The 12,872-nt window shown below is 46.9% G+C and overlaps 1 protein-coding gene across 1 annotated transcript; it reads right to left on the bottom strand.

Annotated features, from left to right (window-relative positions):
- Nucleotides 1–1,256: 1,256 nt before the first annotated feature.
- LOC309710525 (fibroblast growth factor receptor substrate 2-like) lies at nt 1,257–10,033 on the bottom strand. The gene is made up of 7 exons (XM_082540070.1): nt 9,920–10,033; nt 6,539–6,607; nt 6,365–6,456; nt 5,263–5,449; nt 4,200–4,334; nt 3,381–3,544; nt 1,257–2,563 (listed from the first exon to the last, which is right to left on the bottom strand). Exons 3-7 carry the CDS (start codon nt 6,428–6,430, stop codon nt 1,538–1,540), a joined length of 1,578 nt encoding a protein of 525 aa, XP_082396196.1. The 5' UTR covers nt 6,431–6,456; nt 6,539–6,607; nt 9,920–10,033; the 3' UTR covers nt 1,257–1,537.
- Nucleotides 10,034–12,872: the final 2,839 nt, after the last annotated feature.

A 12,872-nucleotide genomic window follows, 5' to 3' on the forward strand; every position in this document is an offset into this window, starting at 1 on the left:
GGAAAATAAAAGCAGGTGAATGACAGATTAGCGCAGTAACATAAACATCTGGATTCCACTGACTCTGTACAGCTTCCTGTCCCACAGCCAGTGAATGGATGTGATTGGTTGAACAGGTATTGTCAGCACACGTTTTCAGCATTCTCTCCTAAACCTGCTGCGCTGAGGTCATACAGGAAAACACCTGTGTGCTCAGGTGCAGTGATGCTGACGAAGGCCAGGTTTCATAGTTCTTCCTGTGTAAGAACCAGGATAGGACTGAAGGGCAGGGTTTCATTAAAGTACTACACCGTTCTCACAAGATAAAAAGTAAGTGGACAGACTGTCTAAATGTAAGAGTTGCTTTTAACACTGCAGATCCCACAGACAGCAAAAAGTAAATCTGTAAAGCTGCTGAGCAAAAGCTGAAAGTCTGCACTTCAGTCACATGTGGTGCCTTCATCAGTCATCGCCAAACTGCAGATCTTCTCTCACTGCTGCACCAGAAACCCGAGTTCAGACTAGTGATGCGCGAATCATGAACGAGTCGTTCAATACTCATGATTCACAAGCCCAACTGACTCACTGACTCATCCCTGTTGCTGTTAGCAGCAATGTATTAGCTTATAATTAAAATTGTGGAGAAAAACACAACATCCAGTATCGTAACAAAAAGATTTCTGCTCTGAACTGGAAGAAAAAACCCTGAGTAGAAGCTCACATCAAGACAATAGCTCCTCGGTTCACAGTAGCATCGCTCTGCTAACATGCTAACAGCACATTTGAGCTACTCACCCCCTCCCTCCTGGCTCACAGCTTCTTCTTCTTCTTGGTTGGCAACCAATGTTAAGGCGCATTACCGCCCCCTGGCTCACAGCTCAGTGGACATTTCGATGAGAAAATATATATTTGACACATTTAAGGAAAATACTAATAAAATAAAAATAAACAAAATGTTTATTAAGCAATTTTGATAGGAAATTGCTTAATTTTAGAAATGTCTTTACTCTTTTTTGCTCTATAAAATAGTTGTTTTCTTTTAGAATCACTCATCTTAGCAGTAGGATTTACATGAAAAGAGAAACAAATTAAGTTTGAGTGAAAATGTACATTTTTTGCACTCTCTGGTCAACTGACTCAGTGAATCAAATGACTCAAAAATTCGATTCACTTTGGTGAGTGACTCATTAAAACTCGATTCAGTAAAAAGAATCAAATTTACCATCACTAGTTCAGACATTTAAATGAGCTAAACAGACTCCTCCCCAAACAGGCTCTGCAGTAGAAATAAAACCAGACTTTTATTGTGGCACATCTACTGTACATGTAGAACATAAGTGACTTACAGCAGCACGTAGTGACTCGTATAAAAGGCTAAATGGAATGCTTTGTTCAGTAATACTGATTTGTACCATATAAGGAAGTCTATTACATCATCAGCACGCCGCCTCCAGCAGAGGTATGTCATCATCAGTCTGTCTGCAGGAAGTGTCCGGCTCATGGAGTCCGTGTGCGGCTCGGCGTGGAGCCCAGAGTAAAAACGGGGGAGGGGGGGGTGTCACGCCGTGCTTTTGGTGGGCAGCTCCGTGCTGTTGTGTCTCGTCTTGCGTGACGTGCCGTCGTCCCGCGGCCGCGCCTTCTGTAAGTTGGACATGGCAGCGGTGCGCTCGATGTCGATGAGGGCATAGAGTTCGGTGCGGCGGGTGGGGGTGGTGGGGGGCAACGGCGAGGAGGGGGTGCGCGGTGTGTGGGGATTGCTCCCGTCGGAGGTGCCTTTGTTCCCGGCCCCGCTGTCCATCTCCACCTCGATGTAGTTGAGCGTCTTGGGCGGCTCGCTGTGGCCCGACACCAGCGGCCGGCGGAAGTCAAAGTTGAAGATGGTGGGCCCATCAACGCGGCGGCGGGCCGTGTCAGGCCGATGGGCGCTGAGCGGCGCCGTGACGTTCTCTGTGTTGACGTAGTTGTGCGAGGACTCGAGCGCAGCGGACAACGGGTGGGAGTAGGAGTGGTGCAGGTGGTGGTGGGCATGGTGGTTGTAGCCATTGAGCGACGGCGTTTTGGAGCCGCCGCAGCTCTTCTCCTCGTCCTCGGAGCTCGGCTTCCTCGCCTCCCACACGGGCGGAAGCGCTGGCAGGTTCTCATAGTCCAGCAGGGCCGTGCGCCGCTGGGCCGAGTTATTGACATTCTGCAGGTCGGGTGTGAGGGGGGGCGGGCGGTGGCGGCGAGGAGCCGACGAGCCGTTGGAGTGCGTGGCGGCGGGTTCAGGCTCGGTGGGCTTCTCGCCGTGGCCGTTAGTCTCTTGGTGCTCGGCGGCATCCTTCAGCGCCTTCTGCCGCCGCTCCATCAGCTGCCTCTGAACAGGCGTGGGGCCCAGCACAAAACGCACGCCTTGTGGCTCCAGCAACACCTGTGGCTCTGCTGGGGTGGGCGTCGGTGGCGGTGGCTCCCCGCGGACCCTCGGAGGGGGCGGAGGCGTCGGCGGACACTGAGACTGTGGAGAGGTAGGGCTCTCCAGCGGGGTGGTGACAGTTAGCGGGCTCGGCTGCTCCTCCAGGAGCCCCGTGGTGTTGACGTAGGTGTGTACCTGTGAACAGATAGATAGGTGAGACCCAGTTACCTACAGGTCACCATACTGACAAACTTTAAAGTGACAGAAAGCTTCAGGAGCACGGAAAACATCTGGAAACGATCACCTGAACCCTCGGACTGTCCAGGTGTGTCACATCTCTCATTTATTTAGATGACGAGCAGTCCAAGTCCTCCAGGTAAAGCTAACAGGTCAGAGGAGTGAGACACCTGTACAATCATCAGTGGTCCCCAGGTGATCTCTCAGGAGAGTTTTCAGGTAGCAGATTCCTTCAGCTGGACTTTATGTTCTGCTAGTGAAGATCAGACCTGTGTCTACCTGATCTAAAAACTGATGGGTCAGCACTGCAGGTTAAACTCAACGTTTTCTTCAGGTGTTTGATTAAAATGCAGGAGCTACTGTTAACTAAGGTCTGAGGTACAGATTGATGTGGTCGACAGGTTTCTGATCGATTTCTGTACATTACTGTGTTGAAACTAACTGACACAATGCTTTTCTAATGAGGGGTCATTTCAGCCTATTGGTCAACATGATAACATCACAGTATCTGATAAAACCTTCAGGGGCTTGAGGTGTACTTGTGTCAGGTTTAATGGGTCACTATATTGTAGAAAGAGTTTACCAGCAGTCTGGGGCTTTTATTGTGAAAAGCAGATGCAGGAAGAAGCCGTTCTCTGCTTGTGCATAGAACAAAACACTTCCTGTGCAGGTGTATTTTAACCATGCTCAAACGTGACTGGGCAGTGCTGCTGAAAGTGCACACAGAGCTCAGGATGTCCCACCCCCGACAGCGAGGATCGCAGGTGAGACTTACCGCTTCATCGGCCACCAGCAGAGGGTGCGTAGACTCCTCCCCCACCGACGGCAGCCGGGTGCTCGCCACAGACGGGTGACGACTGGATGGGTGAGATGGTGCCTCGCCTACAGATGGGATCCGCGTGACACCATTTGGCACAGACGGCACCGAGTAGCCAAGAGCTGCAGCCAGAGGGGAAAGAGAGATGGGAGGAGTTTAGTGAGTAAGCATGTGACCTGCACCTGTAAACGTCACATGGTAAAAATACACTAACACCTGAATTTCATGTTGAAGGACAGGACTCTCTTCCAGACACTCTAAACCAAGGCACAATGTACATTTCAATTCCTTTAATTTTAAATATGTTTATATTGTCTATCCTGTAAAATAGTCAGATGTCTATTCATATTAATGTACAGAATTCACCTGCTTGCTGCTACTTCTGCACATTCACCCAGTGTATATACTATATGTCTGTGTGTGTGTGTGTGTATATTTAAATATATATATATATATAAATAATGTTCTTCCTCTACACCCCCCCCCCCCAATTTTTGCACATGTCGAGGAGCGTGTCAGGCTACATTTCACTGTGTGTTATACTTGTATAACTATGCAAGTGACAAATAAAGAACCTTGAACCTTGAAGGCTTTAAGATATTCAAGCCTCCAATCACTGATCACCCTCCTGACAGCACCTGACCTGGTCTCCAACAGGAATTGACATGAACCTTCACTTCATCTAACAGCCACCAGAGGGCGACACAACACAGAGATTTGGTGCTCTCTTTCCCTCCCCACATGTCATTTCACTCCACGGTTGTCAGGTGTTTTTACCTGCAGGCGTGAGCGCCGCCTGGTGGCTGGGTTCCAGCACAGCCTCCTCCACCACGCTGATGCTGTGGCTGTGCATCACCTCCTGCAGCATGTTGAAGATCTCCTCAGCGCGAGCACACTTGAAGGCAAAGATGCCTGAACACACACACAGGTTAAAATGAGCACCCACACCTGGTCAGGTAGAAACAGCCAGGTTTAAACTACAGAACACTGAGTTTGAATTAGGACAATCAAACTGAGCTCAGGTGAGTCCAGGAGGAGGTGGAGCTTACAGGTGAAGTCACAGTGAAGGGTTCACCAACAGCAACAACATTAAGAACACTTACAGGTGAGATCAGTAACAGGTAATCTGGTTATTGTGGTTACTATGCTGCACTCTGTCAGCTGCAGCCTCACCCACAGGAAACAGGAAGAGAGATGAGGGGATCGGTCTAATCTCTGAAGACACAAACAGCTTCCTGCCCAAGGAGGCAATCAGCAGGCAGGAAACAAGCCAATCAGAGCTGAGGAAAGTTTTTCTCATGTCACTAGCACGCTATTGTGGTGGGCGGACCCAGAGTCATGCTCTGGATGAGTGATGCTGCGACTGAGCATTTGCAGAAAAATGCACATGATCTACAATCACTGAAGTGAAAATTTAGCTCCTCCTACATCTAAGAGACGTTCCTACGATGGACGCTGAGCGGTGGGAGGAGCTGCTGATCAACTATCAGAATGATCCAGATCAACTGGTTTTCTATTGATCTGGATCATTTTGGTGGTTCTGCTGACTCCTCACAGGAACCAAAGCCAGGTGGATCACGCACCACACACACTGCAGGCAGGTTTTGACCCACACGCTCTTTCACCGACAGCTGATCAATACTGATCGGGGGCGGGGCAGGACAAAGGACATTCTGCTGAGACTTACTAGGCCACCTGACCTAACGGCCCCTCCTACACCCCCCTCCTGACAGCGAATCATAGCAAGGCAGAGACCAGAAACAAGAAACACCTTTAATCAACACACACACACACGATCTTGTGGTGACCTCATTTCCTGTTGGCACACACGGATTCTTACCTTGGCCCGTCTGGCAGCGGCGGCCGCTCTCGAACGAGAACAGGTTAGAGTCGTAGCCATAGCGGCGCAGGCACAGATAAGGCCACCTGACGTCATCGCGGCGATGGGTATGGAGGACGAGCTCGGCGTCGGTCAGCTCCATCACTCCCGAGCCCAGTTCGTTTCCATCGTCGTCCACATTGATCACCTGACGGGCAGAGAGAGAGAGAGAGCGTCATGACCTCTGACATTTCACGCCTTTACCGGCACCTCACCCAGTATCGGCACACATCTGCAGAAATCAGTGAATCTTAATCCTGAGGATGAGTTTAACGGAGCGTGCTCTGTCTTCATGCTGAACACAAGACGTGAACTTCTCACGGCCTTGTGTTCAGAAGCAAACAAACATCTAATGCCACCTACAAACTGACGGAGGTCGTGCAGCCTGCAGCTGCTCATTTAAGCCCGAGGACCTTCTACATCACAAACATCTCCACAGACTGAAGTTTTATTTAAGCACCACATGGCGGATCTTTGTTTACTATGCAGTGAGACAGCAAACGTAGCCCGTCATGATCACACAGTTACTGCCGGTGTCACTCTGTGACATCACATTTCATTCTGTTAGCTGCAACCAACCACACGACGTTACAACTATGTCAGTTTGTAAGAGCAGCGCTCAGTGGCGTGAATCAGCATATGTGCAGCGTTTCATGTCCCCTTTAAAGGGACAATGCACTCAAAAATTTGGATAAGACCACTGTGACCCGGAGAACCTGCGCCCTCTCAATGAGGCGGATATCACCTCCTGCCTGCTGGTCATAAATTATTGATGATTTGAGCAATCAGAGGACGAGAACTTTAACCACGTGACCTGAAGACTCTCCTCCCTTTTCTTAGATCAGCTGATCTCTGACTCATTTCCCAGCATAAACCCGTTTAGACTTACAGCCCATTGCTGTTACAGCTGTGGGAGCTGAGGCTCCGCCCACAGCCCAACCTGCTCACCAATCAGCCACCCTCACGTGGAGACACGTCGGCAGGTGTGCAGCAGGGCTGTGAGTAATGAGCGAGCGACGGGACGTGTGGGCGTACAGGTGAGGCAGGCCGGGGCAGGACTCACCTTGAATTTACTCTGATGATTATCTGGAATCGACTCTTTCTCTGGACAGCTTAGGCAGCTACCCATGGCTTCTTCAGAGCACCATCTGATGTCTGCAGCAAGGAGAAGGCACGTGAGGAAACATGGCAGCACCCAGACGACGCACGCACCCTGCTCCCCGATTGGTGGACTCACCTAGATCCTGCCTCCGGTAGCCCTGCTTCCATCCTCAGAGCCGTCAGGGGTCAAACAGGAACAGCAGCTCTGCACAAGAAACAGCAGGTGAGGCTCAGTGCACCAAAATAAAAGATCACACTGCCCTCTGACATCACTCTGCATCATCAACAGTCTCGGTTTGTTTGTTTTTTGCATTATTTTGTCTGATGATTTTCAGGTGACATTTGGTGTTAAAGAAGAAGTTGATGTTTGGCATTTTGCGCCACACTTCACTCGTGTTACTGTCACCTTAATAACACGACAGGCATTCATGAGGACGCCAGATCGCTTTGATACCCTGACCCTGTGACCATTGCTCAACGCTTCCTCATTTCTTCTGTCCAGTCTGACGATAAGGTGCCGTGACCTCTGACCCTTCTGTTTTTCTGCTGCCGTTTTTCTTTTTCATCATAACAGTGCTCCTGTTAATTAAACAAATTATTTATGTTTTTTTAATATAAAAAAACATTAGCTGGCTTTTGGGATTGTTACGCAGTCTCCAGTTGCAGCACGCCACTTCAAGCTGCCGCTGCCGGATTACTCTCAAAGACAAAAACGCTCTAAAATCATCCTTCCACAAAAAACTGTTTAAAGAGGCTAAAACATAGTTCAATGCTCGGATCAATGTCGGCTCAATCACCGATCGCAGCGTGTCTCGTTTTCAGAGCCGTCACACAGTCACTGATGTGCTGGCAGAGGGTGCATCACACATCCTGTGACACTCTCAAACACAGCATCGGTCTGCGCTTTCATGCGTCACAGAAATCTCGATCATTACTCCTGAAATCATTTTTGCTGCTGCTGTAATGACGCCGCTCTGATGATCCAGGCTGAACTGTTTACGTCTGACGGCTGCCTCTCATTGGTCCGTCACTTTCTTTGGTCGTTGCTCTTAATGAGATTGGATTTTAAAGTTTCTTTTCATTCAAATGAATTCTTTAATTCCTTTTCATGATTTTATTGGATGGAGGAAAACTGTCAAATTAAAAATAATCAGAATTCACCTGTTTAGTTTTCTAAACCTGAGACGGTGCTTTCTGCAGACTCACTGGGAGCTGCAGGAAACCACTGCCAGATCCAGATTACGCAAGTGAAGCTCAGTTTAACAAATGAACTTATTATTTTACAGCTTCAGCGTGTGAGGGCGTTCAAGGCTTTACTCACTCACTTTAATCATTTGCCCGACAGACAGCCCCGCCCGCCCCGTGAGCCGGCGCCTTCGCTTGCGCTGGACTCAAACAGGAAACGATTATAAAGCCGTCATTTTTATTTACAGGTGGAAGCAGCGACCGAACGCCGCATAGCTGACACATACGTGTCACTGTCCAAGAAAAGGGAAAATGATCTTAAAACAGCCTCTGACCAGCTTCAGAAAAGAAAATAAACTTTACCTAGCCTTACCATATCTGCTTCAGTCATCAATAATCAATAACTAGGTTTAGTTTCATTGTTTTCAGCTGCAGAGCAGTCAAGTGTGTCTGAAATCATCAGCTCCACCTCAGTGCGGTCACACTGGGTCAACCCACCGGGCGATGGGTCGGCATTTGTTCCATTTAGCAAAATTCGATGACCCTTCATCTAAAATCTGACACATGAAGATTAAAAACATCTACACTAATCTGAGCGCATCACAAACTTTTACAGCTGATTTTTATGCTTTTATTTTGAAGGTCCGAGTGACTCTGTTTACTTTCTGTGGGTTAAACGTGCTTTAACGAGTTTCGGCGTTTTGAAGTTTTATCCAAAGCAGGGTTCAGATTCGGGGACAGATCAATATCCAGACATTAATGCAAGTTATTATCAATAAATCTAAACATGACGACGGGGACACGCGAGCCCAAAACATCTCACAGCACTGATCCATCGGGTAAGCAGAAGGTTGGAGGTTCACACCGTCTTCATGTTGGCGTGTTAGTATTTTGGCCTTTTCCGTGGACCAATTTACTGATTTATTTTTTTTCTATTCTTATTTTATTTTTGTGATTCACCTTTTCTTCCCATCTCCTGTGCTGCAGTTAATTTTCCTCAGTGTGGGATTAAATATAACGTCCATGTTTATGTAGAAGTGACATGAAACGTCTCACCAGAGTCCATTCACAAAAACAGATTATACCTGGCGGGAAACTCGGCCACTTTTTCACGTTTCACTGAATTACCTGTGATCCAAACAGACCCTGCGTCACAGCAGTAGGGACAGGGGCAGACCCGGAGCTCACCTGTTCTCTCAGGTAAAAGTCCTGTTTTCCTGAATGGTGTCTGGTGAAGAGTCGGGGTGAACAGCAGGAAACCACGATGACAGTCTCCTGACCTCACACTGTTTTTCCTTTAATCTGTCACTCTACAATCAATCTTCAAAGCTTTTTACAACCGCATGTCCCAACATTTAAACATTAAAAACCTTTAATCAACTAATTATCTGATTAATCAGCCAGCTGTTTCTCTTCCAATCAGGTAATTAACAATGATTAGTAATCAATAAATGGATGAAGTCTGAATTTAAATGAAAAAAAAAAAAACGTTTTTTTTACTGATTAGAAAATACTAAGACTGGCTGATATTGATCTGACTGATTTCACCCAACCCTGTCAGTCTGATGGGTTTGATGTTAAATTAAGCTATAGATGAGGAAGATAAAATAAAATAAACTGAGGAACGAGGATTGTAAATGTCGACATCCTAGAGTTGATCGATCAATATAAGAAATCTCAATAACCTATAATAATCAGCTAATCAATATTCCAAACCCCCACAGATCCTTTGACTCAGTCGTTCAGATAATTATTAGCCTGTTTATCAATAAATAACGAAGATAATTTCCTGCCAGAAGAGTTTAAACGGTTCCCTTATAGAGCACACTGATTTTTGAAGGAAGGTCTCTGGAGCAGCTGACTGATTAATCAATAAAATAACTGACAGATGATAAGATGAAACTGGCACCGATTGATTAATCGATCACTGACTGAATGAAAGCAGCCTGATCTTTGTGTTTCTGTCCTTCCTTGTTTTGAATCACTCACTCAGAATGCGTGTGTGTGTGTGCGTGCGTGCGTGCGGGGGGAGGCTGAAAACACTGACTTATTACTTTAGCACAGTGTGTGTGAGATAATGGCCCGTGTTTCTTTCTCTCTGGGTCACAGCCTCTCCCCGCGAGGCCGCGCCACTCTCGCCCCGCTCTCGGTGAACTTTGTTGGGCTGACAAACTTCGGTGTGTGGGTGTAATGGCAGCTAGCAGCACGGAGCTAAGCTCAATAAGCTAACCGTGATTTCAGCTAATTAGCTCGGGGCTACACACCGACGCACTCCGCCCGCTCGTTCCCACAAACATCCAACAAACAGCCCGGGACAAAGAAACATACTTACGGGGCTACTTCGCCGTGTCCGATGGGAGCATCCAAACCGCGGGACGCCCTTGGGGCCGCTCGGCAGCTCAGATTGGGGCCGAGAAGACGCTGGGGCAGCTAGCGTTAGCCGCGGCTACAGCCGCAGATCCTCCATCTTTCCTCTTCGCCGCTGAGCGCCAAAAAACAATTACAACTTCTTCCAGCCGCCGCTAACGCTGCTGTCTGCGCCGATTAACCAGCGGGAAGCGGCTCAAACCCATCGACGAGCCTTCGGGGTACTCTGCAGACTTCCCCCGCGCGTCCTCACACACTTTTTTCGCCTTTAAAACACTCTTTGGTTCACTCACAGCGTCCTCTGTTCGGCCTCACTCCGACAAACTTCCGACACTTCACAGCCTTGATGTGGAAAGCCCGCCACACGGCGCATGCGCGGCCTCTGGAGCTTGGGACAGCCGGGGCCTCTCCCCGCCAGACGCCGAGACACACTGCAACTAAACACACACACAGCTACCAAAACACACACACCTAACCATAATCTAACTGTGATGCTAAAACCACTTTCTGAGTCTCAACAATGTCTTCAAACTTGTGGGGACGGGCACTTTGTCCCCATAAGGCCTCTTGGTCCCCACAAGCATAGTAGTGTTCCAATTTCTGGTCCTCACAACAATCTAAACATGGCACACAGACACACACAAACACATGTCAGGATAACAGTGTAAGTGATCAAAAGTCCTACAAATTTCTCATAAAATCCTGAAATAACTCTGTAACAGAAAGTGTCTGACCTTTGACCTTTGGATAAGGACAAAGGTAAAAGCACGTGCAGTTCAGCGTGGGCTTAATGGGGGTGGGGGGTTGACCTGAAACCTTGGTAGACAACAGTGAATTCAGCCGGCTGCTTTGAGACAACCACGGATCGATTAACAAGACCAAGCAGGAACAAAACCGCTCTTCAGACACGCAGAGATCCTTAAACCTGCGTTCTGTCCGATGCCCAGCAAGACTCCTCTTCGCCTGCTTCAGGTGTGAGCTGCAGGTGGTAAACAGGAGATGGTGGGTTTGAGTCCCAGTGACGCTGAGGGGGAACATCTCACAGGCAGGATGAGTGCTCGCACAGATGAGGTTTCTTCTTCCTCATACCTGAGCTTCAGACCAGAGTAATCAATATCCTGCTGATCATTCTGAGGTCCAGGTTTGAACTAAGGTCACATGCTCTTTACAAACATCACACGCTTGCTCTGATCTCACTGACAGTAACAGTTATTATAAAACTTTTATATGAATTATTTACATGTAATTTAGTTATTTTGTAAAAGTCACTAAATCAGACCACTGATCAGAAATGATTCAAATATTATTGATAAATCATTAAACCAGTTTCATTCCTCACGCTGTTACTTTATTAAACTGATCTGATTTTAAAATGTTAATTTAATAAGGAAACTATAATCTTCTGTCTCACTAGCATCATATTCTTATGGGCAGAATATCTTTAGACTAATGAATAAAAAATATATTTTATTTTATATTCATGGATATAAATCTTCTATTTTGTAACGAGTAGAATAAGATTTTTATTTCAGTCTACACTCTGCAGCAGATAACATCCTTCTGTTATTTTTTTACAAGGTTCTTCGCTGTTATTTTGGGCTTTTATTGTGAAAAGCTGGGACAGGAAGAATCCATTTTTTCACATTATTATAACTAATCAACCTTCCTATATTGATCAAACAGCGGTGATCAAATAATCCTCAGCTGATATCTGTTTGAATCGCACGACTTCAGAGAGGGAAGTTTAAATTTTAGTCTTATTTTGGAAGCTTCAGCAGAGTTTTAATCTGGGTTTATCTCCTTCCAGAGGAATCTGGATTTACTCAGCTCCTCCTGTCAGATCCCTGTTCTCCACCAGTGCTGGGTCTAGAACCAGATCCTTGTGGTTGCAGGACGTTGGCGTCTTTAGCGCAGTGTCAGTGGAGAAGAGGCGAAAACCTCCTTGGCCGTGATGAGCTGATGATACAGAAGGTAAAAGCTGTGACTGAGTTAGGACATGAATGCTGTTTGCGTCCTCTGAAGGAAAGGAGCTTCAGTGCTTCCTTTCCAGTATTTAAGTCTGAAATCATTAGCCGTTTCCGGCCCGGGTCCAAACTTCGCTTCAAGTCCCAAAGTCGAAGAAACACTGCGGCACCACTGAGACTTACAAACTGTCTAAATCAGGGGTCGGCAACCTTTCTGATGACTAGTGCCATTTAAAATTTCCTCAGAAGTCAGTGTGCTGTATGATTGCATTAGCAATCAATTTAATAACAACGCTCTATATTAACAGTTACACACTGTATAGAATAACTTTATAGATTATTTGTTGGCAGATGTTGGCAGCTATCAGCACCATGCAGGACAGACGAGCTCTACAGAGGGTTGTGCGGTCAGCTGAGCGCACCATCCGCTCCGAGCTCCCTGACCTGCACTCAATCTACAGCAGGCGGTGCTGGACCAAGGCCAGGAAGATGGTGAAGGACCTCAGCCATCCCAACAACAGACTGTTCTCTCTGCTGAGGTCAGGAAAGCGATTCCGCTCCCTGAAGACCAACACAGAGAGACTGAGGAGGAGCTTCTTCCCGCAGGCGATACGGTCTCTCAATCACACCACCACACAGTACTGACCCACACATACAGTTCTTACACACACACTGGACTTTCTGGACATTGTTTTCACTTCATCACTTAAATCACTTTAAGCATATTTGCACTGCACAAGACATAATGTGGATCGCACAACACTGGTCACTATATTCTTCATTTCCAGTTAATACTTGTACAGCTGCTGTTATTGTGTATATATTTATTTATATTTCTTCATACATTCTTATATAGTTCTATATTGTGTATTTTGTTGTACAGTTATTTCATTTTCAACTTTAATTTATATATTTTATCTTATTCTTTCCCAGTTAAATTTACCCTTCATTCTA

This window comes from Aulonocara stuartgranti (assembly GCF_965226115.1).
Source record: "Aulonocara stuartgranti genome assembly, chromosome: 7".
Lineage (NCBI taxonomy): Eukaryota > Metazoa > Chordata > Actinopteri > Cichliformes > Cichlidae > Aulonocara > Aulonocara stuartgranti.

What these genes read in the sequence shown, in the direction of transcription:
- LOC309710525 (XM_082540070.1), bottom strand. Translation starts at nt 6,430, where the DNA reads ATGGGTAGCTGCCTAAGCTGTCCAGAGAAAGAGTCGATTCCAGATAAT. An exon ending in CCGCTGCCAGACGGGCCAAG is followed by an intron (nt 4,335 to 5,262) that starts GTAAGAATCCGT and finishes GTGTGTGTTCAG; the next exon opens with GCATCTTTGCCTTCAAGTGT. An exon ending in TGCTGGTGGCCGATGAAGCG is followed by an intron (nt 2,564 to 3,380) that starts GTAAGTCTCACC and finishes ATCTGTTCACAG; the next exon opens with GTACACACCTACGTCAACAC.